The sequence below is a fragment of the Sus scrofa genome, chromosome 6 (genome assembly GCF_000003025.6).
Source record: "Sus scrofa isolate TJ Tabasco breed Duroc chromosome 6, Sscrofa11.1, whole genome shotgun sequence".
NCBI lineage: Eukaryota > Metazoa > Chordata > Mammalia > Artiodactyla > Suidae > Sus > Sus scrofa.
In genome coordinates this window covers 6,961,788-6,989,670 of record NC_010448.4, presented here as the reverse complement: position 1 = coordinate 6,989,670, position 27,883 = coordinate 6,961,788, and the positions used below count along the sequence as shown (strand labels likewise).

Here is a 27,883-nt window from a genome sequence, read left to right as displayed (position 1 = left end):
CCCTTCGCGCCGCGGATGGCGCAGGCGCGTTTCGGAGGCTCGCGCTTGTGCTCCGAGCGCTGAGAGCCGGGCCGGGCAGGCGGGCGCGCGCGGGCTGGGCAGACGGGACGCGCGCCGTAAGCGGGCCGCTGGAGGGGTCTAGTTGGGCGGTGTCAAGAGCCGGACCCACGAGCTGAGGAGTGGGCACCGCGATGGCCGAGGGCAGCGCCGTGTCCGACCCTCACCACGCCGCGCGCCTGCTGCGAGCGCTCAGCTCTTTCCGCGAGGAGTCCCGCTTCTGCGACGCGCACCTGGTCCTCGACGGGGAAGAGATTCCGGTGCAGAAGAACATCCTGGCAGCTGCCAGCCCGTACATCAGGTGAGGAGGGGGCCGGGCGGGGCCGCGCTGCCGGGATCCCAGGGGCGGGGCGAGTCGGGCGTGTCCCGGGAGCCCAAGGTCCCCACCCCCCAGCCGCTGGGGTCCCTCTGGTCACCGCTGAGCGCGGTGTCCCCCCAGGTAGACACCCCGGCCGGGCCTCACCCGTCGCCGCCCCCCAGGACAGCCCTTGTGGCCTTGGTCGCCCCCGGGCTGGGCCCATGCCCCCACCGGACCACTGCCCCTCTGGAGTTGAACCCTCACCACAATACCCCCATCCTCTCCCTTCAGGGTCCCACCACCTCGCGCTCACTCGGGCTTCCGAGCCCCGGAGGCCCCAGACCCGCACCCGCAAGTAGGGCGGGGCCGCACCGGGGAAGAGCCCGCCCCTTCGCCGGGGCCCAGCTCGCGGATCCCGGCTGAAGTTTGCCGGCCCGTCGTTCGCCTCCAAATCGACTCACAGTGGGCCGGGCCCGGCGCCGAGAACGCGGCCAGGGAGCGCCCCTCTCGCGGAGCCAAACAAACACCTCCCTTCGGGTGTGGGCAGAGGGAAAACGCTATTGGATTTCCTCCTTAGGATGGATGATCTGATCCCTCAAGGCCCAAGTTCTTCTCAAAAGTGACTTTTCCACTCCCTTGTGGGAAGTGTTTAAAAGGAAGGGTAGTGCGTTATAGACACACGTTAGACTAAGCTGTAGCACATTTTAAGGACTAGTTCTCAGGATGCTTACCCCCCGAGGACCACGAGCTTTTAGCGACATAGAGGAGGCGTTTTAAAACAAAGCTTAACCTGATTTGCTAGCTCAGCTGATGAGGTGAATTAAAGGTTGATAAGACACAGTGCACTTGCAATTGTATCCCATTTGGAAGGGGTCTGTTTTAGCAACTTTCTTGCAAACTGGGTCGGTCTTTTAATAAAAGGAAAAAAAACTGCTAAAAGCTATAGAAACTGCCCAGTAAGCTGGTTAAATATAGACTAATAGTAGAGAATGTCACTGAAATTGACAGGTCAGAAAAAGCAAAATGATGTGTACTGTATTCTTAGTGCTTTATCCTAGCAGAAATCCGACACACAAACTGCATTTTAACCTTTGCATTAGGAGACATTTGTGCCAACTCAGAAGCAATGCAAGCGCTCTGGTAACTTTCCTGGCTCTCCTTCTTAAATTCATTTGCACTCCTTGTGGATTTAATAATGGGTTTGGGGGGTGTCGCCGTTAGTGTGGAATTTAGATTGCCAACAGGACAAACGGCTCATAGCTGGCAGTTCAGAGCTGTGAGCAATCAACATAAAATTGAAATCAGCAGGCCAGAGTCTTCCCTGTATCCAGAGTATTCTTCCCTGTTGGGGGAATTGCTCAGGAAAACTACTTTAGATGCATTATTTCCCTTCTTTAAGTGGCATCCACTTGGCTTAAAAGAAAATCAAAAATCAAGTACAGGAGTTGCTGTCGTGGTGCAGCAGAAACAAATCCCACTAGGAAACATGAGGTTTTGGGTTCGATCCTCGGCTTCACTCAATGGGTTAAGGATCCGGCGTTGCCTTTGAGCTGTGGTGTAGGTCACAGACGTGGCTCGGATCCTGCGTTGCTGTGGCTGTGACATAGGCTGGCAGCTATAGCTCCGATTAGACCCCTAGCCTGGGAACCTCCGTATGCCTCAGGTGTGGCCCTAGAAAAAAAACAAAAAAAGAAAGAAAGAAAAAGAAAATCACCAAATACACGCGCTCCCCTGTCTGTGCTTCATTTTTGTCTGTAGCACTTACGACTCTGATATATCCTACATTTTACTCATTTACTTTGTGGGTCTTCTCCAGCCACACTGGAAGCTCCCTGAGGCCAGGGGCTTTTCCTTTTTGTTCCTTACGTATCCCTGGCATGCAGTGCCTAGTGCTTAGCAGCTGGGCAGAAGCAGGGACTGCCTTCCTTTCTGCCACAGCAGACTGGACACAGGAGGACCGGCTCTGGCGTTTGCATTTCAGAGGCTCACATGTCCCCGATTGAGAAGAGCCCTGAACCTGCCTTCTGTTTCCAGCTTTCACTCTTCTTAGCTGTGAGATGTCAGTGGAGGACTTCATCTTGGCTCCAGCTCACTAGTCTGATAATGAGAGAGAATATGTATCTTCGTCTCATTTAATCTTGGACGCACGCTGTAAAGAAATAGGTAACAGTTCTTTGAATCCCGCACAGGTCTGCACATAGGTCTGTCTGCAAAGGTAGCAGTATCACTGCTCTGTCCACTTAATCAGGAAAGGGGGGGGTAATCCGCCTGTGGCACGGGGGCACATGATGCCAGTACGTAGTAACGTGAAATGTTATTTGTAATAGCTGTCATTTAGGTGTGAAATATTGCTAATCCTAGTAGCAGAGCCAAAGGGACTTCAGATCCCCTCGAGTTCCGTTCGCTTACTTTCCAAATGCAAAGTGAGCCTCGGTGGGTGTTAATGATTTGTATTACAGTGAGGTTACTAACACTTAACGGTGGAACTAGAATCAGACTCTGGGTTGATAATGCCTAGTCTCCTATTTGGTTACCACACCACATTACAGCCTTGCTTGTGTTTAACTCTTCTTTGTGTAAACTCTCCAGCCTACTGACTTGCAATGTGTTATGATTTACATGCTTATTAAGTACTTTCACATACTATCTGATTTTGCTTTTCAGTTTCAGCCATCTTGGATAGTAAGTAGAGCTGATATTTTTGACATTTTACATATGAATTAGTCATTATATGTTTTTTCAGTGACTCATTGCCCTAAGTCTCTTTGGCTATTGAGGTGGTATATTTGTTCTTCAAAGTAATTTGACTAATTTGCGTCACTGATTAGCAACTGTTTTTGCTACCAATGATATTGGGCTTTTATAACATGGCTGTTTGGTTTGAAAGGAACGTAAAGAATTACAGTGAAACAAAAGGAATTTGTATGTTCTAGAATTTGATGTTTCTTACTTTCCCTTTTGAAGCTTAAGCATTGAGGTCTGCAGTGTCATTAACATGTGGATTGAGTGTTCAAGAGTTTGGTCGTCTCTCAAGTTGTAGAAAAGTCTGGGTTTTGTTTAATGTCTCTAGCTTAGTTTTAAGAACTGCCATGGGGGTCTGAAATTGTATGGTTTTAAACAGTGTTATGTACTGCTTCTGTAAGATCAACGGAAGGAATCCATCCAACATTGTCACACTAGGGACTCAAGCAACTCATTTGATATACCTTCTGCTGAGTATAGAAGTCTTTTAACCTAACTTACGGATTTAATCTCTTCCTGTGCTTTATCTTTGGTTCCGCAGCTGTTTTTCCTCCCAATAGTCTTAGCAGTCATACTACACAAAAAAGATTTTCAGTATAAAAGGCAAAAGCCAGAAAACCCCACATTTGGCAACAAAACCCCAATGATAACCTGAGAAAAGATGGTGCGGGGTGTGTGGCAGGCAGCCCTAAGGTTCCCATGCTATGGGCATCATGCAGGCAGGTGCATCCACAGTCTGTCCCTCAGCTCTGGAAGTGGAATGTGGCTTTCCCAGCATGGCCTCTTCCCAGCATTTTCTCATGATTCCTGAATGACATTTTTCCTTTGGGAAAACAAAATCTATACGTAGCTGACGACCTTTAAAAATGATGAAATTAAGGAGTTCCCTTTGTAGCTCAGGGGTTAACGAACCTGACCAGGATCCGTGAGGACGAGGGTTTGATCCCTGGCCTCGCTCAGTGGCTTAAGGATCCGGTGTTGCCATTGATCTGTGGTGTAGGTCAAAGAGGCGTCTCAGATTCCGAGTTGCTGTGGCTGTGGTGTAGGCTGGCAGCTGTAGCTCTGATTCAGCCCCTAGCCTGAGAACCTCCATATGCCAAGGGTGCGGCCCTAAAATAGCAAAAAAAAAAAAAAAAAAAAAAAAAAAGGTGAGGGGGATGAAATTGAATTCATGGCTTCCTTTCTCAGCAACCCTGAGAACTTCTGGGATAGGTTCCCTGAGGCTTAGAGGAAATTTTCCTTTCTCTTATATATTGCAAAATTTGCTTTGCTCCTGTCTGAGGCTCTTCTGATTCTGGCACAGTGCCATTGATCTGATGTGGAGTTCAGACTCGTTTCTGCCGTGAGCCGTGGTTCTAGGGAGTGATGCATATGAAAAGGATTTGGAAATGAATTGCTGTGTGATTCCACAGTGGCATTTTAGTGGCTCCGGACAGGTCCCAGTCCTGTATCCACTTGGGGGAATTTTGTTTTTTCTAGGGAATCTGTTGGGACATGAGTGTTTTTAACTTTTAGACCTGAAGAGGAAAGGAAAAAGAGATTTCCAAGACCTCGGGATGCTTTGATGAGTTAGCCAACAGGAATTGGCATATTTGTCCCTTGATTTTTGCAAGAAAGTTTGACAGGGGAGGGTGGAGTGCAGACATTGGGCCTAGAATCCAGCCTAGATCCTCTTGGACAACTTCTCTGGGCCTCAGGCTTCTCATCTGTGAAGTGAGGGTGATGGGGCTATGTGAGCGGCCGATCCCTTTCAGTCTGAGTTGGGTGGCTCCATGCTGTTTTGTTCTGCTTTGTGTATCTGTGTCCTGGGGAGGGGAGCAGTCTCTGTTCTTACAGCTTTACTGCATCATCTAAAGTTTTGTTGTACATGGATGTTACAGCCTTTCCTTTGCTTGGTCATACAGGACTTGGTTGGATATTCAGCTGTATAAACCCAGCCCTGGAGAGTTATTTTCTAACAAGCATTTATTTTATGCTGTTCATGTGGATGTGTTCCAAGGCCTAATTATTAATGAGCCTGTTTTGCCTTTTAAATCTAAAATTTGACTCAGAGACGATGCTGGTGAAACTTGTTAAGGAGAGGAATGTGGTCTCTGTAGGAGTCCAGATTTCACGGTAGTGTAGACATTGTCATCACCCTTTCTTTGGGTATTTGAAATTTGCCCTGTGGTTTATGAGCACTCGGCGTCTGTTGTCTGCTCTGTGCAGGGCATGCTCTTTGCCCCCAAGTCCCTGTCTTTCACTTGTGTTTCGAGTTCGTAGTCACCTGTGTATATAGCAGCTCATGAATCATGATCAGAAGGGTTTTGAACAGTGACTGTAAGCTGTTAGTTTCTCCGTGCACAGGGGTTCGGCTAGAAGGGAGCTCCAGGTTCTGAGATGATTACGGAATCCTGGGCAATCTTTAAATCAGATCACCCCTACCTGTTTCTTGCTGTCCTCTGATGGAGCTGGGAAAGAAGTTGGGCCTGAATATCGTTTAACGGGGATCTAGGCCTTGTTTTTATCCATCACCTGTAAGGCATCCCTCACAACTGCTTGAAAAGATGAAATCTGTCCTGATGGGATTACAGTCACATGGTTCAAAACGATCACCTCCATTCCCCTTCTCCTCCTCTTTAATTTTTGCAGTCGTATTTGATTAAACCCTGTTCTTAATGAGAGATTTTCAAAACTGATATGAAAGTATGTTCAGTTTTAGAAGATCAAAGAATGTTTTCTCTGGGCATCTAAGGAAACTAAGCACTTGTACATTGGAGCTCTAAGTTTAACACAAATTACTCATTTCAGCGGAAAGATATGCGTTTATTTATATAAGGCGGCGGTTGCCACTCTTAGTAGCAGTGGATGCTCTCATTGTGGAGTGGTTTTCAGAAGGTTTCAAGCGAGGAAACAGATCAATAAAATTCTCGCTGGACTAGTGAGCCTAACATAAAGTGAAGTGTTGAATGCTTAGATTTATTGGAGAACTTTGCCGAGGGTGGCTGTTTTGAGGAACAGTAATGTCTCAGACGTGCACCCTGGCTCCTGTGAATACTAACTGATAAGCTCTCCTCATTCACCTGTGGACTTTACCTCTTCTTACAGTTTGTACTTTTCCCCGCAAGTCCTCTTCAGTGTTCGTGAAGTCGTTTTTATTATATAATTTAGCGAGTTAAGCCAAGTGCTTTTCCACGTAGAAAGTCTGGTTCCTTGGATTTAGAGTGGATAATACAGACTAAGCATCCAGACTACAGAACCGCCTTATCCATTGTTTAACCTGTGAATCAGTGTGTCTCATGATATCAAAGTGGGGCTTAAAATCTATTTATAAGCCATAAAGAAAACATAATTAGGACAAATAAGGAGTTGTTTGGCTTAGAGCACCATACAGTCCATCCTTTGGGGAACTGCATCAGGCTTCGGAAGGATACAGGCCTATCATTTTGTACACTAGAGCTATAATACAAATGAATAACTTGTAACTTAGAATTCTAGGTTAAGGGTGGAGATGAGGGAGTGTGGGTGTGACAAGTAGGAGGTTATGGTTGCAACCTTGAATTTGAGTTCCACGGGTCCTCTGCTCCTCAGACACTGCGAGTCCACAGAAGGAAGGGCTCAGGTAAAGGTGGCATTTGTCGCTCTGTGGAAGCTCAAGGTCGTGTGTCCTTCTCAACATCCTCTGTCACTCAGCCGGGGTTCTTGACCCCTGTGCGCAGAAGAGCAGGGAGGGAGTCCTCTTCCTAAGTGCTTAGTGCCAAAGAGTGTCTTAGCCAGAGAAGGATGGTCGGATGTTCCATCGCTCCCTGGGAATAAATTATAATAGTTTTTTCTTCTTTTCAGAGATTTTCGGGAAATAGAACACTTAGGGAAAATAAGATGGTGGTGAAATATTTTGTTGGATGAAACAGAGTTAGCCTTCAGGCAGTAAAGCTTCAAGAGGCAGCACGTATCAAATGGAAGCGGGAGAGCGGACTGGTTTTTAAAAATAGACTGTGATAGAGGGTTATAGACCAGTGCAGTGTCCTTTGTTTTCCCTTCTAGAGTTAATGTGCTAATGGATGTAGAACCTTAGAGGTACATTTTTGCTCATAGGTATTTTGGGATTCTTACAGCTGCTGAGTATTTCTGTGTCTTTTTAGGGACTCTTTAAAAAACCATTTGATGCATGTCATTTTCATGTTAACCTGATGAGTAGAGATACTGTAAAACATAGTTTTATAGTCAGGTTTGCATTCATCAGTAAGCAGCTACCTAGGCCTCTGAATAATTGCAAATTGTCTAGTATTATTGAGCTCAAACTGCTTTCAGGCTCTTGGCACTGAAATTGATGAGTCCTTGAAATGGAGGAGACCCCACATTTAGGGCGTGAGGTCAGAAGAGCCTCTTCTGGCGCCTAGAGCAGGTTCCCTGGGAGTGGCCAGTGGTGTGAGGACCGTGGGATGGCAGAGGGCGGAGGGGACCCTTAGAGAGAAAGGTCCTTGCTCACTGCTCTTCCCTCCTGCCAGAGCCCACCGCTGCTTCCAGGATGGAATTGGAGGCCGGCAGAACCCATCATCTTCTTGAATGTTCCCTTCGGTCAGCCATGGGAAGAGCGTCCCCCTCCATCCAGCTTTTCCTCCTGTGCTGAGGTGTGGGGAGGTCAAACTTAAACTCGCAGATTAGGGGCTTCCCTTCAGGTCTGCTTTCGTTGTTTGTTGTCATGTCTGGCTTCCTAACACCGCTGCCTTGTGTGAACTGAGCTGCCAACTTTGCCCCTTGCCTGAAAGGGATAATCCCCATGGTTGGCAGAGAGGGAGCAATAGTCTCATTTTTCTCACCTCCTGCAGTGCAGCAGGAACAGAGCAGTTGCTCTGCCTCCTCCCTTTACCATCCTTTTTCCTGTCGGTAGGCACGGGGCCTGTGAGAATGTGCACCACTGCCCCAGCTGTTGGCATAGTCTTTAGAAATGTCATCACCGTCTTAATCCGTATGCTGTGGGTTGTGCTCACAGCAATAAAGTGCAGTTTGGGATTAGCACTGTCTAAAATGGGGACTTCCTGTTGCGGCTCCGTGAGTTGAAAACCCAGCTAGTGTCCATGAGGATGTGGGTTCCATGCCTGGCCTTGCTCAGTGCATTAAGGATCTAGCCTTACTGCAAGCTGTGTGAGACATAGGTTGCAGGTGCGGTGTGGATCGGGCATGGCTGTGGCTGTGGCATAGGTTGCAGCTGCAGCTCTGATTCAACCCCTGGCCCGGGGAACTTCCATATGCCGCAGGTGTGACCCTAAAAAGAAAAAAATAATAATAAAATAAAATGACCAAAATGTGCTGTGTATTAATTCATCGCAGAGTTCCCTGTGAAGGGATCTTATATAACTAGTGTTGACTAATTCGGGTTAGTCGTTCATTCAGCAAATACACTGGAGACGAGCCACAGCTGTGTGCTGGGGTGTCTGGTGCCGAGAGACAGGCTGGCGTTCCCACCTGGTGATTTCCAGGACATTCTGCCTTCCAAGGCTCCATCTGCTTTCTGGCCTGCCAGATTCCGTCGAGTGTGCCTTCAGTGGTCTCCAGTAAACAGGGTCGGAACCGAGACCAAGCACGTGGAGACCTAAATCCCTCAGCGTGTTCTTCCTATGGCTGCGGGGTCAGTAAAGGAAAGAAACAGGAAACTAATGGGTTTTAAATTATTTTTGATGTTGGCTTCACTTTTCACTGCTGTATATCCTAGTGTCATGTGGTGGTACCATACTCTCAAGAATGGGGAAAGAAGAGATGGGTTTTCTTGTTGGAGTCATCCCTTGTGAAAGTCTGCTGTGAAAAGTGTGTGTAAGTGACTCGTCCAGTCCCTTGCTGCCGTGGTGGTGGCCCCAGTTCATCACATTACAGAAACAATGGCATTGGTTTGGTTTGGTTTGATTTTTGGATGCATCCACGGCATATGGAAGTTCCTAGGCCAGGAATCAACCCTGAGTTACAGCTGCAGCCTGTGCCACAGCTGTAGCAATGCCAGATCCTTAACCCACTAGACCACAGCCGGAACTCTGAAAAAACTGGTTTTTTTTGTTTTGTTTTGTTTTTTTGTCTTTTTTTTAAATTAAATTTTAAAAAAAATTTTTTTTTAGGGCCTCACCTGTGGCATATGGAAGTTCCCAGGCTAAGGGTCCAGTTGGAGCTACAGCTGCTAGCCTACACCACAGCCATAGCAACGTGGGATCAGAGCTGTTCTGTGACCTACACCACAGCTCACGGCAACGCCAGATCCTTAACCCACTGAGTGAGGCCAGGGGTCAAACTGAGTCCTCATGGACACTAGATGGGTTCCTTACCGCTGAGCCACAGTGGGAACTCCTGAAACAACTGTTTTTAAGTAGAGAACATAGTTCCTTGGTCAAGATTCCCTAAATGCTTGTTCATTCAATCAAACTTTTCTTGAGCATTTGTACCATTCAGCATTTCTTGAGCATTTGCATGTGGCACTGCCGTGTCTGGACCGACATGGCCGCAGCATCCGTGGGGGCCAGCTGGGTGCAGACAGTGAAGAGGTCTCATCTCAGAGACAGGTGAGGCAGGGACGTGGTGCCGCTGTGGACCAGGCAGGGGAGCTCGGTCAGAGCCGTCTAACCTGAGACGGGGCGGGGAGAACTCAGCAAGCAGAGCTGGGGCAGAGGAGGGCACAGGGGATAGAAGTGCAGAAGAGACAGAAACAGACTGGCACCCCCAGGGAGCCAAAGGCCCGCACCAGGAGGTGGTGAGCAGTGGGTAGGAAGGCAGGAAACAGATTAGGGGCCTTGTAGTCTTGGTGGGCACTTCCACTGCTCCCCAGTAAGCTCAGGCTTCCGCTGTAACATTCCCCACAGAGCTGTGTTTGGGGAGCTGCCGGGGAGGTGGCGGGTGTGGGAAAAGGACCTAAAATTTTTTTCCCACTTGGTTTAGTCTGTGGGGGAGACTTTGGGTTTTAAGGATTTAGATTAGGCATTGATGGGAGCCATTTAGGAAGGCACAGCAGTGGTTCAGGCAGGACACAAGCCTGCCTGGGCTAAGGCTTCTCGGGGGCTGGAGTGAAGTGGCTGGAGGAGAGAGACTGTCAGCAGGACTTATTGGTGAGAACGAGGAAAAACCCAGGAGCAGCTGGATTCTCTTCCCCAGTGCGCAGTACTTCTCATTGCTTACCGTCAGTGTTAAGGACAGCTTTTTTTTTTTTTTTCTTTTGGTCTTTTTAGAGCCACACCTAGGGCATATGGAGGTTCCTAGGCTCGAGGTGGAATCAGATCTGAAGCTGCCAGCCTATGCCACAGCCACAGCAACACTGGATCTGAGCCTCGTCTGCAACCTACACCACAGCTCATGGCAACGCCAGATCCTTAACCCACTGAGCGAGGCCAGGGATCGAGCCTGCGTCCTCATGGATACTAGTTGGGTTCTTAACCCACTGATCCACAGCAAGAACTCTATGGACAGTTGTAAAAGACTCGGTAAAGTTCAGGACGTGTTCTCAAAGTTTGCAGTTGTAAGAGAGCAAAGGATAGAACCAAGGCTGTTTAAATTGTGGATGCTTCACCATAGGGATGCCGAGGAGGAAGAACCACTTGCATGATTCATAAGGTTTCATGGAGGAAACAGAGTTGAGCGAGGCCTTGGGGAGGAGGAGCTGGAGGTGGCTGGGCGAACAGGGTAGGTAGAGGGGGCGAGGAGGATGGGTCAAGTGAACCAAGGAGCCAGGGCAGGGCCTTAGGGATGCTCTCAGGGTAGTGAGTCCACTGCCTGGATGGGACTGGGGCTGGGCTGGGATGGGCATGGTGGGAAGTGCAGGTGCATGGGCACGTAAGGACGGTTTTCTCAGGTGCCAGGCTGACGGGTCTAGGTTTTTACTCAGTCAGTCACCAGTAGTACTGGGAACAGGACTCTCCTTGAAGAAGGCAACCTGGCTGTCGTTTGCTCACAGGCCTAGGGCCCTGGCGTTGCCGGCTGATGCAGGTGTCTGTAGTGGTGGCTGCGGCCAAGGCCAAGCGTAGGGGCCAGCGGCTAACTGGATGCGGGAACTAAGCTCAGGAGGCGGGAAGAGCTCACAGGGTTTGAGTCCAGCAGCTTACGCAGAGTGGGGAAGGTAACAGTCTGTCTTTGATGGCTTGAATTCAGCCACTCCTCTATAAACATGGTGATCCTGCCCTTCACTTCTGTGGAGCGTGGCACAGATCTGAGGATGCGTGTTTCTCACCTCTGCCTCTCTTGTCCTCCTGCTTTTTATGGGCAGAGAAATTCCTCTTCATCCTTCAAGACCCAGTTCTGCCTTTGTAACATTTTCCCAGTTTTGCCAGATAATCCCCGCCTCTCCAAGCTCCCCTGTAGTGGATGGCCGGCATCTTCAGTGCAGCACGTGTCCGTCTTATTCAGTGGAGAGAAATGGAGCAGAGGGCTGGGCTGGGTAGTTTGAAAGCGTCTTTTATCTCTAGGGCCAGAGGCACTGAATCCATTAGTGGAAAGGCTATAGGTAAGAGAATTGAGATGACTGCCGGCTGTGAGGACTGATGAGCAAGTGCAAGAAGGGAGCTCAGGATGCTACTACGTGCAACGCCTCCAAATAAGGTGAAACCTCTGGACATAGCGTTTGGCCGTACAGCTAAGTCTGTGTGGGGCCAGAGCAAACTACCCTGCAGCAGAGAGCAACCTGGAGGAGAGATTTGATCTTGTGCTCTTGTAGATGGCACAGTCAGCTCCGCAAAGCCCGTTTCTGGTGCCATGAAACCTGGGAGAAGAAGGCACCAGATTCTTGATTCCAAAGTAGTAGCTCCAAGTGAGAGAGCTTTTGTTACAGCATGACTAAAGGATGAATAGAGGAGCATTCATTCCCTTGACAACATTTTGGAAGGCATTTTCAGCTTCGAGTTGTTTGGAGAAGTTTATAACAGGAGATTATAAATTAAGGAGGTGCCAGAAGCAGAAAGATGGCTTTAAAACGCTGCAGTCAAACTCCCTCTGAGCTGCCTCTCATTTATTCAAGGGAGCTGAAAGGGGTGTGTTTCAGGCCGTGGTTGGGTTTTGGTTTTTGTTTTCCTACTCTCACTGTCTCCTTTTTTAAAAAGAAAAAAGACAGTCTGAATGCTTAATGCTTAATACTTAGTGCTTTGGTTTGAACGGCTTTGAAAGGATAAATACACAGAATAATAAATGCACGTAAATTCTTACTTCTCTCTTATATTCATTTGGCACTTCCACTTTCCCTCCCTTTGAAAAGGCATCCCCTCTCCTTGTGACTCTTCACAGTGGGGAGAGGGCATAGAAAGTGAGTAGAGACAGGGTCCTACGTCTGCCGTCTGGAGCTCCTGCAGCCTTCAGTGCCATTTGTGCGCTGCTGCCAAGAAGAACCAGACCCACCAGTTTTTAATAGAGAAGATTTGTATGAGTGCCCCCCCCATCAAAGGGCCTTACTCTGGAGTTGGTCACTTTCATGGGGTCTTAAGGTTATGGGAGGGGCCTCTTAAATGCATCAGAAAAATCTGACCTGAGTAGAAAATCTGGAACTATTTGACAGGTTGAGGCATGAATGTCTTTCTTTTATTTCCAAAAGGTCAGGGTGTGACCAGAACAAGGAATCAGGCTTGTTTCATCCGAGAAGAATTTTTTTGCTTCACAAGCTGCTGCATCATGATTCTGTCTTTGAACTCATCTTAAAATTTTAACATGCATTTTCAAAACTTGTCTTTTAAGCGGTAAATTTTATTGACTGCTTTCCTTTCAAGATTACAAGAACTAGATTTGAATTTTAAGAATCTGTTTTTTATACAAAAAGTTTTATGGAAAACCACATGAGAGTTCAATTATTTATGTCACCCCCAATTCCGGTTCTGAACAGCATTCTTATATGTTGTGAAAGTTGTCATCTCTATGTACATACCATTTCTGGTTCATCTTTTCATTTGAAGCCATTTCATATCCCTCCTGTATCTCAGTGTAACGTTCATAAGCATCTTTATAGCTTTTCGTTATGACATCACACTGCTCTGCCGTATAATTTGCTTCATCATTCCCTTTGACATGTTAATTTCTAGTTCTTGTCTCTTCTGAATAGTGATACTATAAACAAATTAGAAAGAGGAAAAAAAAACCCTCTTGGTTCTTTTTTCTTTGTATTTTTGGTGGGTAAAGAAAGAAACAGATTTGTTCTTGTTACATGAATCCAGATTACTTTCCAGGAAGACTGGATTATCATATCAAGACCCTGGCAATGTGGATCTGATTTTTTCCCCCGAGATTTTTCTTTTTTTCTTTCTTTTTTTTTTTTTTTTTTTTTTTTTTTTTTCGGGGCTGCACTTGCAGCATGTGGAGGTTCCCAGGCTAGGGGTTGAATGAGAGCAGTAGTCACTGGCCAGATCCAAGCTGCATCTGTGACCTGTACCACAGCTCATGGCAATGGTGGGTCCTTAACCCAATGAGGGAGGCCAGGGATCGAACCTGTGTCCTCATGGATGCTAGTCAGATTTGTTTCCACTGAGCTACGATGGAAACTCCCTTTACTTTTTTTTTTTTTTTCATGGTCACACTTGTGGCATATGGAAGTTCCCAGGCCAGGGATCGAATCTGAGCCACACAGCTGTAGCAACACGGATCCTTTAACACACTGTGCCAGGCTGGGGATAGAATTCTCATGTCTGCAGAGAGATGCCGCTGCAGTCAGATTCCTAACTCACTGCACCAAAGCAGGAACTCCAAATATGTTTGCTTTTGAAAAACGCCTTCATTCAACATGTGTAAGTCCCCTGTGTGCTGGGGGTGGGAAAGGACTCTGGCACACTTTTATGCTAGGGAAAAAATTTTAAAGAGGAAGAAAGGAGTTCCTGTTATGGCTCAGTGATTTACGAGTCTGACTAGGAACCATGAGGTGGCGGGTTCAGGCCTTGCTCAGTGGATTAAGGATCCAGCATTGCCATGAGCTGTGGTGTAGGTTGCAGACACAACTCAGATCCCCCATTACTGTGGCTGTGGCATAGGCTGATGGCTACAGCTCTGATGAGACCCCTAGCCTGGAAGCCTCCATATGCTGCGGGAGTGGTCCTGGAAAAGACAAAAAAAAAAAAAAGAAGAAGAAGAAGGAAAAAAATACACAACAGAACATCGTATAAGAAAGAGACGACAAGGGGTGGGAAAGCTGCGGAGGGAGAGCCAGGAACGAGCCTCTGCTCTCTGCAAGACCCATACGCAGACCGTCTCACGACATTTAAACAGCACTAAAGACGGCCCCAGAGTTGAGTTTGCGTGTCCAGAATTTAAAAATCAAATACGCAACATCACTGATCAACAAACTACAACCCACAGCCTGTTTCTGTTTGGCTAAAAGGTTTGTTAAAACAAAAGCAAAGAAGACTATGTGACAGAGACCATGTGTGGTCTGGAAGGCCTAAAATATTCCTGACCCTTTGGAGAAAAAGTTCCTTTTGTGGCTCAGTGGGTTAAAACCCAGCTACTATCCGTGAGGATGAGGGTTCGATCCCTGGCCTCGCTAAGTGGTTAAGGATCCGGCATTGCCTTTAGCTGTGGTCACAGACGGCTCAAATCCACGTCACTATGGCTCTAACACAGGCTGGCAGCTGCGGCTCCAATTCAGCCTCTAGCCTGGGAACCTCCATATGCCATACATGTAGCCCTAAAAATAATAACATAAAGCTGTTCTTTTGAAAATTGCTAAATACAGTGGCCAAATCAAGTGAAAACCTCTCAGTGCTTATCCTGCCTGGCCTGTGTGCTATGCTTATCACTCTGGCCATTTTCTTGACACTTGTTCTCTCTGGGCTTCTGGGACACCTTTTGTCCCATTTCCCTCGCAGTCTGCTTTTCCGGTGCTCCTCCTGTCTGTCCCCAGCCTGGTGTGGTGCAGGATTCTGCCCCCACCCACCCCGCTATGCTCATCTCCTCCACAGGTGCTGCTGCCCCTCCTTCCTGAGCCCCAGGCCCCTCTCCCAGCTGGATGGCCCTCCATGCGGTGCTCAAAGCCTCTGGGAGAAACGAGGCGTCCATGGGACACCGCCTCCTCCCCTTACCCTTACCCTCACCCTCGAATTGATGCCACCACCTATCATTTCGACCTCAGGCCTCTGGCATCCTTCTCCTCCTCCTCCACCCCATCACTGCTGCTGGCGTCCCGGCTTCCCTTAGCTCTATATCTGTCTGCCTCCACGCCAGTCTCCATCAGTCTTCCACAAGCTGCCGCCAGAGTGAAGTTTCTAGAATGTAATTAGATAATGTTCGAAACCCTGCTGTCTCTGCAGATGTGGTTGATTCAGGCGCTGGGGCAGGAGAAATATACTGTGTGCCAGAAGGTCAGGAGGTGCTCCAAAGAAGATAGAGGTTTTTGACGGAACACAGAGCCCACCTGAAAAAAGTCCCAGTGGCCAAGGCTGGAACTATATGAGCAAGAGAAAGAACAACAACATTGGATTTTAATCCATACAGTAAAAGAAACCCCTGTGTGTCTATGGCTGCATAAATGAGTGGATGGATAAATAATAAACAAATGGGGGAGAAGAGACCATCCTTTCGTACAGAAGAATTTTAGATGATGAACGAGGAAGAGGAGTTCCCTTGCAGTGTAACGGGTTAAGGGTCCAGCATTGTCGCTGCTCTGGCTCATGTCGCTGCTGTGCTGTGGGTTCAGCCCTTGGCCCAGGAATTTCCGCATGCCATAGGCCCAGCCAAAATTAAAAAAAAAAAAAAAAATGTAGAAGAAGGAATAAGAGAATAGGAAATCACCATTAGGACACCAGAGAAGTAATGGTTGCAGGCAAGCTCTCCCAGTGGATACTACAGTTAGTTTGAGGGGGAAAAGGATGTTTATATATTCTCACCGTACCTCCTCCAATATACTTATGCATTAGGAAGGGGAAAACAGTAGCTTGTAGTGGAGAAAGCCATCAGGTAAAACACCTAACCAAGTGGCCGAGGCGTCGTGTCAGCAGGAATAGCACATCGCATCACGTTCTCCCGCATGAGGAAGGCACAGCCTCACTTGGGTCATGTTCCTGCCAGAAATGCACAGCCTCAGCCAAACCATCGGAAATTAAACCCAACTTCAGGGCCGTTGTACAAAAGAACCGACCAGTGCTCACCAGAGTGTCAGGTCTTGAAAGACCCAGAATGACCGAAGAACTGTTGCAGGTAGAGGGGACAACTGAATGCAGTTTGGAACCCTGGCTTGGGTCCCAGAACAGAGGAAGGACCTGAGGGGGGGAACCTGGTTGAATGTGAATAACGTCTATAGTGTACTGACGCGTACTGTACCGGTTTTTATTTCTTAGTTTCGATCATCGTACTAAGATGATGTAAGTTATTGACATTCATCGGTGGGCTCTGGGAAGGGAATGTAGGAAGCCTACAGTTCTTAACAACTTTTCGGGTGAGTCTAAAATTATTTCAGAATAAAAAGAGTTTTTCAGACCTCCCCAGGAGTGGCCCTTTTCCCTCCAGGTGAAGTCCAGATTCTTTTGCATAGTCCTTTGACCTGGGTTTGTTTATTTCCTACAATGAGGTTGATGGTACGCGTTTTTGGCAAGAAAACCATGGGAATGACCCCGAGCTCCCCTCAGTGTGTCATGTTGGAGGCCTGTGATGGCCCTTTGTCCCAGCACTGGTGGCATTAGTGTCCACCAGGTCAGCCCACTTGTTTCCTCTTTGGGATGAAGGAGTAATATGGTGGAGCTTAGGGTAAGACTTTGAGATTATGTAAACACTCCATTCCTCATCAGTGTTTACTCGATGGTTTGAGCATCCACGTAGGCTCTGTACCTATCATTCTTTCTGTATTTACTAGTCGGGCTCTTAACTTTTTTTTTTTTTTTTTTGGTCCTTTGTCTTTTTTATGGCCACACCCACAGCTTATGGAGGTTCCTGGGCCAGGGGTCTCATCGGAGCTCTAGCCACCAGCCTACACCAGAGCCGCAGCCACTCCAGATCTGAGCCGCGTCTGTGACCTACACCACAGCTCACAGCAATGCCAGATCCTTAACCCACTGAGCGAGGCCAGGGATCGAACCCACAACCTCATGGTTCCTAGTCAGATTCATTTCCACTGTGCCACGATGGGAGCCACCAGGTTCTTAAATTTTAGGCTTAAGAAGCTGGTTAAAAAAATCGTGCTGTTGACTGAGATGGGGACCGCCTGGGGAGCAACAGGCTTCCAGCAGGCTGGGAAAAAGATTTATTGTGGAGCATGATGGGTCCTTGGTCTAGAGGAACACCATGCTCAAGGCTTCAGATGGACCAGCTAGTTGAGATCCAGTTTTTCAACCCATGCCTAGTGCTGAGTTGAGTACTGTACCTAGAACCTCGAAGGGACTAGTCATGGTTTTCATTGCTTTGCTCATCGTTTACATCTTTCCCTCCAGGGATTGCTGTGTCTCTGCCCGTGGGGATTAATGTCACTCGTGGTTGTGCGCACCCCCTGTCCCTGTGATAGTCTGTGGTCCAGGCTCCCTCCCTGCCTGCCTGTCCCCCAGCACACACACGGACTCACACTCTGCAGAGTGTCCCTGGGCTGTCCTTGTTTGAGCTGTAAATCACACTTGCCGCTTTCTCTTTTCAGAAAACAGCATCTTCTCTACGATAAATTTCTCTTTTGTTCAAACCACATGACTCTGGAAGGCATATGCTTTGTGCTTTCATAGTTCTTCCAGATATTGCTGTAATTGGATGTGGCTCCTCAGAGCGGATCTAAATATGAAGCGCCGCCTTTCATCTTCAGCACGGATGCAGTGACACCAGGAGGGGGGTGGGTACATCTCTGTGGCTCCCCATGTGTCCCATGGTCGGGGACAGGGAGGCGTAGGACTGCGGCCTCTGCATCCTCGGTGCCCAGGTGGCTCGGCTTCAGCTTCATCCTGGGCTGGGGCTGGGGCTGGGGCGTGGGCTGACACCTGAACAGTAAGCCTTTGATTCTCTGGAAGGCTTTCCTACCTTTTTCAGGTTTCTCTCACTCTAGCTCCTAATTTTCCATGCGGTGCACCAGTGGGGACGAGGGGCAGGCAGTGAAGCCGGGTGAGATGGAGGGGCCGGAGCGTTAGGCTTGTTCACAGGAGACAGGCCTCCCCCACAGCCGGCCTTAGCGTCCAGTTTACATTTGGGCCTCAGCACAAAGGCAGATGATTGCTACATGGTCAGCCTTCAATTCTGGAGTTGCTGAGCTCAGCATGCTGTGAACTGGATGCTGGGGGAAAGCGTCACCCCCTCCCCCCACCCCCGGATGGACCAACCAGTGGATGCTGTGCAGGGAGTCGCCCAGCTGCCGGCTGAGCTGGCTCATGACACCACTTCTGGACACTTGAGCTCATTTTGTTTCCGAGCCAAATGAAAACAGTAACTGATCACTGCAGCACTGAACTCTGTCAGGTCCCCGCCTGGCTGCGTGCTTTTGTCAGGTCTGCCGTGTCTTCCAGATGCCTACTCAGTTCCAGGGGCGCCGAGGGAGAGAAGTAAACAAAACAAAGTCCCCGATTTCCTGGGTGTAGATGTTAAACAAATGCCACCTGGTAGATGGTGGTAAATTCTAAGAAGAAAAATAGAGCAAGGAGGGAAGTGGAGGTGTTATTCTTAGACACGTGGTACCCGGGTTGCTCTGTGGACGTGTTGATGGGACAGAGACCTGACGTCAGGAGAGGGCTGAACGTGTGATGAGGAGAGTGGAGGTGGAGAGAACTTTCCAGGCAGGAGGGGCTGAGTTAGAAAAAGCTGGGAAACTTCTAAAACGCACATTGTTTCGGACCTGACGTAACTGGTCTAGTGGGGGCCCAGGGCCCTGCTTTTCTATGGAAGCTCTCCCGAAGGTTCTGGGAAGCAGTTTGGGGAGCGACTCTTAAAAGCCATTAAAAGTATGAGTCGTTCCAGGATCTGTATGAGGAAAACAGGCTTGATGGTAAGTCAGTAAAAACCGTAATCTCTCTGGCTAAAAAGAATTAGAGGCAGAGAGAAATGAGTAGAGGAAGTTGAAAGGAAATAAGGAAGGAAAAGCAATAGTCCTGAGCTTTAATGAGAGTGCGCCCTTGTCGTGGAGGTCACCTCTTGGAGGAATAGAGGGCTGTGTCCCCACTTCTGCTTGTTCTTCGCCATCTCTGCTCTGAGGGAACCAGTATCCGGCTGGTGGCAGTTCCCAGGAGGGTCACGCGGCACCGCAGCTGTGCTTTCTGTGGCCTCCTGTCCTTCCCACCCTGACCTTGCTCGGTCCTGTGGGAGGAGCATGGCGGGGGCGAGATGGCCTGTGGCGGTGGCGGTGTGTGAGAGGACAGTGGCTGTGGAGGTTGGCCTGTGGCACCTGCTTGTCCCACTGGCCTAGGGGTCTCCTCCTCGGGAAACCCAGTCCCACTCCAGACATTTGTGGAAACACTTTCCTTCTGTCTCCGTGGAATTCCTAGGCAGCAGGTTCCTCACTCCCTTCCATGAAAAGCAGGCTTCGTCGAGAGAGGATGCCATCTGTTGATGGAAATATTACCTGCACGTTGCTACTTCATAAAGCTGACTGGGACTAAAAAAGTACATTTTATTTATTTTCTATGTTTTATTTTTTTATCTTTTTGTCTTTTTAGGGCTGCACCCACAGCATATGGAGGTTCCCAAGCTACGGGTCCGATCAGAGCTATGGCCACTGATCTACACCACAGCCACAGCAACGTAGCATCCAGGCTGCGTCTGCGACCTACACCACAGCTCAAGGCAACGCTGGATCCTTAACCCACTGAGTGAGGCCAGGGATCGAACCCACGTCCTCGTGGATACTAGTCAGGTTCGTTAGCCACTGAGTCACGATGGAAACCCCAAAATACATTTTAAAAATAGACTGGTTTTTTTTTTTTTTTTTTTTTTTAAGAGCTGTTTAAGGCTCACAGCAAAAATGAGAGGAAAACATAGAGGTTTCACGTCTAGTTGCTACTGGTCCACGTGCACAGCCTCCCCCAGCAGTGACCCCCCGCAGAGGGTGCCTTGGTCACAGTGGACGAATCTTCCTTGGCACATCATCACCCAGAGTCCATGACTTGCATCAGGATGCATCCTGGGTGCACGTTTTCCGGGTGTGGACCATCGTGCTGTCCTACTGACTAGTGTCTCTGCCCTAAAATCCATTTTGGTGTGGATTCTCGGAGCTCGTGAAGATGCAAAAGGGGGAGGAGCGTGTGTAAAACAGGCTTCCCACGGGTCTGGCCTAAGGGGGCCCACGCTCTGGGGCCCTGCCCGGTTTGAGGTGGCAGGAACCATCTGGAACCGTATGAGTAACGCCTGTGAACTGCCCGGGACTCTCTGTAAAGCTCGATTCCTTGAACTTCATCTTCTCTTGCGTCCTGCTGGAGCATGTTTCCTTGCTTTTATTGGAGACCAGCTTTTGCATCCAAGGGGAAGAGACGTCATCTGGATGCTCTCTGTCACCGTCCCAGCCCTTCCCATTCAGCAAGGCCTGCAGCGATTCCAGGAAGAGGGGGGTCAGGCCCGATGATTTGGACTGTTTGTTGTGACTTTGAGACCTACTGAACATTTCCAGCCAGTAGGAGCCGGTAAGAAGAGGCCAGTGTATAACCAGCAGAGCCCTTGGGCTCGGTGGCACTTACTTCAAAGTGTGGCCCCCTTTCTTGGCTGTACAAGTTTGCCTGATACCACCTTCTTTCTTAGCCCACAACTTTTTTTCTTTATATAAAACCTCTTTTCAGTGTTGTCAAGAAAAACTTTTTTTTTTTCCTTCACTTCTGTTCCACTTTAATAGAACAGAAAATAAGTGTTTGCCCAAAGGATAGGTGATTGGAGGAAAAATAAAACTTATACTGCATCAGCCCCAGAAGGCAGGTTATAGATCCTACGGAACTGACCGAGTTGGCTGGACTTGACCTCTGGGACCCAGCAGGATGTGTCTCCAGAGCTGAGTCTCTGCAGCAGCTCTTCGCTCTGTTTCAGTGGAGCCTGGGCGTGTTGGGGGCTGGGAAGTTTGCAAATTGCCTGATTTAACCTCTTCTTTTTACAAACGAGAGAACAGGGGCAAAGAGGGGGAGTGTCTTGTCCTAGAAACGGAAAACCGGGCAAGGATGTGACAGGCAGGGATATTTATGTCTGGACACCAGAGGCCCAATCTCATAATACTCCCCATTATTTCTAGTTTTTTTCAGAGTGTTATGAAATTCTCAAAGGGATATTTTAAGACAACTGCAGTTTCTAGGAGAGAGTTTGTAAGTTGACATCATATCATAATAAAAGCAAGGATATGGTGACTTCCAGTTTACATCTGAGTATATCTCCCTCGGGCGAAGATAGAAAACAGAAAAGAAGAGACAGAGGGGCTGTGTCTCGGTAGAGGATTAAGAGGTACAAGATCTGGGGTTCCCATCCCGGTGCAGAGGAAACGAATCTAACTAGGAACCATGAGGATGCAGTTTGGATCCCTGGCCTCGCTTACCGTGAGCTGTGGTGTGAACCACAGATGCGGCTTGGATCTGGCGTTGCTGTGGGTGTGGTGTAGGCTGGCGGCTCCGGCTCCGATTAGACCCCTAGCCTGGGAACCTCCATATTCCGTGGGCGCAGCCATAAAAAGCAAAAAAAAAAAAAAAAAAAAAAAAAAGTTCAAGCTCTTTGGTATGAAATAAGTACATTTGTACCCACAGGGGACGAAGCCAGTACTTGATAATCACTGTAACTGGAGTGTAACCTTTAAAGTTGTGAGTCACTAGGAGTTCCCGTTGTGGCCCAGTGGTTGGTGAATCCGACTGGGAACCATGGCGTTGCGGGTTCGATCCCTGGCCTTGCTCAGTGGGCTGGGGATCCGGGCGTTGCTGTGAGCTGTGGTGTGGATCGCAGATGCGGCTCGGATCCTGCATTGCTGTGGCTGTGGCTGTGGCCGGCAGCTACAGCTCCGATTAGACCCTGAGCCTGGGAGCCTCCATATGCCTCGGGAGTGGCCCTAGAAAAGGCAAGCAAAAAAAAAAAAAAAAAAAAAAAATTTGTGAGTCACTGTAGTGACACCTGTAACTTGTACATCAGCTATACTTCACTAAAAAGAGAAAGAAAACAGAAGAGCTGATTTACTTACTGCACCACGGGTGCGGCCCTAAAAAGCAAAAAAAAAAAAAAAAAAATTACTTTTCTGATTTCATTCACTTTTTATTTAAGTATAATTAATTGATATACGTTATTTTATTAGTCTCAGTTGTAAAACATAATGATGTAATATTTGTATATATTATAGAATAGTTACCACAAGTCTAGTTATCTGTCAGACATAGTTACAGATTTTTTCCCATTTTACTTTTTTATTTTTTAACTTAAATTTTTAAATTTATTCTTTAAATTTTTTATTAATTTTTAAAGATTCTTATTTTTTCCGTTATAGCTGGTTTACAGTGTTCTGTTTTTCTGCTGTATATCAAAGTGACCCAGTCACACATACATACATGCATTCTTTTTCTCACTTTATCCCCCATCATGCTCCATCAGAAATGACTAGATATAGTTCCCTCTGCTATACAGCAGCATCTCATCGCTTCCACTCCAAAGGCAATAGTCTGCATCTATTAACCCCAGACTCCTAGTCCATCCCACTCCCTCCCCCTCCACCCTTGGCAACCATAAGTCTGTTCTCTAAGTCCAAGAGTTTTCTTTTCTGTGGAAAAGTTCATTTGTGCCGTAGATTAGATTCCAGATGTAAGTGATATCATACGGTATTTGTCTTTCTCTTTCTGACGTACTTCACTTAGTATGAGAGTCTCTGGTTCCATCCATGTTGCTGCAAATGGCATTATTTTGTTCTTTTTATGGCTGAGTAGTATTCCATCATAGTTACAATTTTTTAAAAAATAAATTTTATTGGAATAAAGCTGACTTAGAAAGTTGTGTTAGTTTTAGGTGTGCAACAGAGTGAATCTGTTTTACTGGGTTAGTGAATCCATTCCTTTTCACATCATTTTCTCATATAGGTTATTACACAAATTTTTTTCTTATGCTGAGAACTTTTAAGTTCTGCTCCCTTACAACTTCCAAATACACAATATGTTATTATTAACTGTTGTCACTGTGCTGTATCTTACATCCTCATTACATTTTTATCATACTTCGGAAAAGAATCACCTGAGATGGATTAGAAACACAAAGCACATATGGATAGTTTGAAAAGCATCACGTGACCCCCTGCTGCAGAGTGGTCTGCAGACCAGCAGCATCTGCATTGCCCGAGAGCTTGTGCCGAATGCAGAACCTCAGGCCCCACCACGGACCCTCTGAATCAGGACCTGCATTTGACAAAATCCGCAGATGACTCGCACAAATGTGCAAGTTTGAGAAGCTCTGCGCTTCAGTAGCATTGGACAGGTGAAACTGTCAGAAAGTTCTTCCTCACACTGACTCTAGTTCTGCTTCACTGTATCTGAGATCCTGTGACGGCCCTTCAAATATCTAAAGACTGCCGTCAATTCAAAACCTTCCTTTACAAAGAATTATTGATCATGTGTTCTTTGTAAACTGCCAGGCTAGGTGGGGGTTACAGTGATAAAGAGGGCTCTGTCCCCAAAGAAAGGAGAGAGGAAATGTGATTTGTACGTGAATACCATCGTAAGAGACAGAACTGGAGTTACCACTGTGGCATACCGTGTTAAAAACCCGACTAGTATCCATGAGGATGCGGGTTCGACCTCTGGCCTTACTGTGAGCTGCAGCTTAAGTCACAGATGCGGCCAGCAGCTCCAGGTCCAACTTGACACTAGCCGGGGTACTTCTATATACCTCAGTTGCAGCCCAAAAAGCACACAGAAAAAGAGAGACAGAACTTGATGGTCCCATAATATCAAGTGCTGGGGACATTTATAACAGGAGAAATTATTTCTCCCTGCGAGGAGGTGAGGGTGGACGAGCAGCCTCTGGCAGGAGGGAGTGATACAGGGACATTTTTTGTGAAACTGGCACTCAAACTAGTCTTTAGAAGGCAGTAGCAGTTGAATTTGCGTGGATGACATTAGGAAAGATCAAAAGCCGGGTAGGAAGATGGGAAATTTGGGGCAAAGTGTAAGGGTCTGAATTTAAACCATAATTAAAATAAAACTTTGTAACTTCACTCTCAGATGTTTAGAGATTTCAGTAGTACAATGACTCATTTTTCTTGGGCTTTGAAAAGGCTTACCTTTTATAGAAGTCTGATGTGGTCAGCGCTCATCTTTAAAGGAGTTTAGTGTTTTGTTTTGTTTTCTGTCCTCTTAGCCATTGTCTCCACTCTGCTATCTGTGGAGAGAAACCCATACTCTTTGAAAGGGATCCTTTTTCATTGTGAAAACATAGGATGGTACAGTTGACCCTTGAACAATGTGAATTTGAAATGCACAGGTCTACGTATACATGGATTTTTAAAAAAATATTTCATGAGTTTACTTGTACACTGATTAACTGGCAAAAAATCCGCATGTAAGTGGACCTGTATAGTTCAAACCCATCTTGTTCAAGGATCAGCTGTACATGGGCCGAAATTGATTGAATCTGTGGTTCCTGACATGGAGCACAGACTCTGGGACTTGAGCATCTGCAGATTTTGGTATCTGTGTGGGTTCTGGAATCAGTACCTCATGGATACCAAGGGATGGCTATATAGTTGTTTAAAAAAAAAAAAAAAAGTCACATTGTTGCAAAATAAAAAGGGACACAATGAATGGTCTCCTGGTCAACGGCTTTGCCCATCAGCCTGGCTCCCTCCTCCTACGCGGTCCACAGCCCACAGGCAGGCCCAGCCAGCTTGTGCTTGAACAACGCTAATTCTAGGTGCTGCTCCTTTATCTGGAGCATCTGCCTTTAAATAGGTTCAAGACTCTCTCAGTCTGTATCTCATCAGGAGAAAGAAACGACATAGCAATGTGAACAAGGGAAGTTTAATATAAAAAATTTTTGCCTACACCAGGAGATTGGGAGTAATGAAGAATTGGCTAGTAAACTCTAAAAAATAAAGGAATAGCTGATATAAGGAGCAGCCACCACCCCCATGACTGAGATCCAACTTTATTGGACAGGACACCGTCACAGCTCACTGCATGGCAGAGCAGCCACACTGGTGGAATTTGCTTGAAATCAGCCCTCAGGAACTTGCCAGACTTCTACCCTCTGAGGGGTCTGGGAAGGCTGTCGGCAGGGAGGTGTCTCCCCAGGAACAGGTCCCTGCAGAACTACCTCCAGAAAAGCTGCAGGGTGCTGCGGGTGCTGTGCACTCAGGAGCCCAGGAACTCCATGTGCCGCAGGTGCAGCCCGAAAAAGCCAAAAAAAAAAAAAAGAGAACTTGATGACCCCATAATATCCCGTGCTCTCCTCCCCCTGCAGTGTCCATCCAGCGCTCTCTACTGAAAAGCTTAACATCCTGCCATTAAGGAAGGAAGACCCCTCAAAAGGCTCAGGTCCGTTTTCACAGAGCCCGCAGAAAGGGTGGCTTTGGAGCTGAGAGGCGGGAAGTTGCTGACGAGCACAGCAGCTGAGAAACACGGGCAGTCACGACTCCGGAGTGAGACACTCCCGGAAGATACGTCTGCATACGATATGTTTTAGAGCCAAATGTTAATGGTTTGGGTGCCATTCTTGCCACTTAAACTGTTTTTCTTTCTTGACTGAGAATTGACTGAAATTTTTTCCTTTACTTTTAAGAAAAGGGTCAGTCATGTGTAAACCTAGGGTGCAGCAAGTGGAAAAGAAATGCCTTTAGAGTTAAATTATTAGTGGAGTAGAAACTGCAGAGGCAAGAAAAGCTGATAAGGATCCCAGGTGGGGCCAGAGTTGTCTAAATAGCCTTGACCACTTCACACGCGTTGTGTGTCCCATCATTTCTTCCTCCTAAAGGTCTGCCAAGGCCTCCCGCTGCCCCGCAATAGCCCGGCTTCCTTCCCTTGGTCTACAGCTGTTACCCTGGAATCAGCCTTCCCCATTCCCTTCACTGCTTTCCTGTGCTGGATCGTGTGTTTTTCAGTCCAGAATCTTCCTCTTTCTTGCCGTTTGTTGGGGCATTTTTTTCCAACAGTCTTCTGAGAAAGGCTGCATGGGAACTCAGTCGTTTTGAGACTTTGTATAGCTGAGACTGTCTCTTCTGTCTTGACATTGGATTGGCAGTTTGGCTGGTTATAAAAATCTAGGTTGGAAATAATCTTCCTTCAGAATTTCGGAGTCATTTCCGCATTGCTGTCTAATGCCATTTGGAAGCATGAAGCCGCTCGGATGCCCGTTCTTTTCCGTGTAACCTGATTTTCTGTCGGGAAGTTCGTGAGAATGTTTCTGTTTGCAGTGTTCTGGGGTACGCGGATGACGTGCCTTGGAGAGGGGTGTCTTTATCCCTTGTTGTGAGCACTTACTTGATAATCTCTTTGTTGTGTGAGCATTCCTATTTTTCAGATGTTTAGCCTTCCAGAGTAGTCTTTTGGTTTTCTTAACTTGTCTCTCCTATTTTCTTCTTTTACCTTTTTTGCTTTCTTTTCTGGGAGATTTTTACAACTTTTTATTTCGACATTACATTAAAATTTTTTGTAGCCCTTTAAATTTTGTTGTTCTCTGAGTGTTCCCTTTAGGAACATCCTATTCTTTTCTTTTTTTTTCTTTTTAGGGCCACACCTGCGGTGTGTCGAGGTTCCCAGGCTAGGGGTCCCTTCAGAGCTACAGCTGCTGGCCTACACCACACCCACAGCAATGCCAGATCTGAGCCGAGTTTGTGACCTGCATCACTGCTCACAGCAACGCTGGATCCTTAACCCACTGAGTGAGGCCAAGGATTGAACCCACAGTCTCATGGTTCCTAGTCGGATTGTTTCTGATGCCCCACAACGGGAACTCCAAGCATCCTATTCTTATTTCACGAGTGTAATATCCTCTCTTTTCATTTTGGGAATGTTAATGAGAAGTTTTCTTTTTTCCTTGACTTTTCATCCTGCATAATCTGTACTTCTTCCAAGCTGACTTTTTTTCTCTTGGTTTTGGTTTCTGTCTCTCTTCTTTGTCAGACATCTGTTGAGTCCTATTTGTTTGATTTTAAGTGTAGGGCTCTAAAGTAGAGTTTCTTAACCCATGTGCCAAAAAAAATTTTTTTTTGCAGTGTGTGAAGATGCTGGGCTGCCCCTCAGAGTGGCTGGATGGCATCTGGGGAGGCTGGGTCACCCTGTCCATACCTGGCCTGCACACAGCCTCATGTGTCTACCCCAGAGTCAAATTATATTTTCTGCATGTGGTGTGACATGAAGTTTCAGAAGTGCTCACCAGAATATATAGTGAGATCAGAGCCCGTGGGTTGGGCTTACTGATGTGGGTTTCACTGTTGCATGCTCCCGCTGGGTCCTTTTCTCCAGGCAGATCTATGCCCATGTTTTTTTTCTTTTTCACCCCCCTAGGCATATGGAGCTCCTGGGCCAGGGATCAGATTCAAGCTGCTGTTGTGACCTATACCACAGCTGCAGCAATGCCAGATTCTTTAACCCACTGTTCCTGGCTGGGAACTGAACCTACGTCCTGGTGCTGCAGGGATGCAGCCAAACTTGTTGCGCCACAGTGGAAACTCCTGTCCCCTTATCTGTAGCTCTTTCCTTTGGGGCTGTTCACATTCTCTAAAAGAGTCATCCAGCTGTTTGCCTGAAGAATATAGGTCTGGCTTTAAGTATTTTAGGAGGAAAGTTGTGAAAAAAAAGACTGATGATCTCAGCATTCAGTGTGTAAATACTCTCTCAGTGTTTGGTACAGGGCACCTACCCCCAGCTGTACCTGCTGTCTCCCTGTCCAGAGACCCTTCCTCTGTTTTAGACTCTTCTGAGTCACCTGTCTTCTGCTGGAGCTGGGAAGCCTTACTCTACGGGGCGGGCAGTCGTGTAGCTACGT

The 27,883-nt window shown here is 47.4% G+C and overlaps 1 protein-coding gene across 1 annotated transcript in view; it reads left to right on the top strand.

Moving 5' to 3' along the window:
- Nucleotides 1–27,883, top strand: part of GAN (gigaxonin) — a 68,225-nt gene continuing 40,342 nt past the window's right edge. The window contains exon 1 of the mRNA XM_003126840.6: nt 1–358. Within this exon, the coding sequence (XP_003126888.2) occupies nt 192–358 (167 nt within the window). The 5' untranslated portion in view covers nt 1–191. The remainder of the gene's footprint in view (nt 359–27,883) is intronic.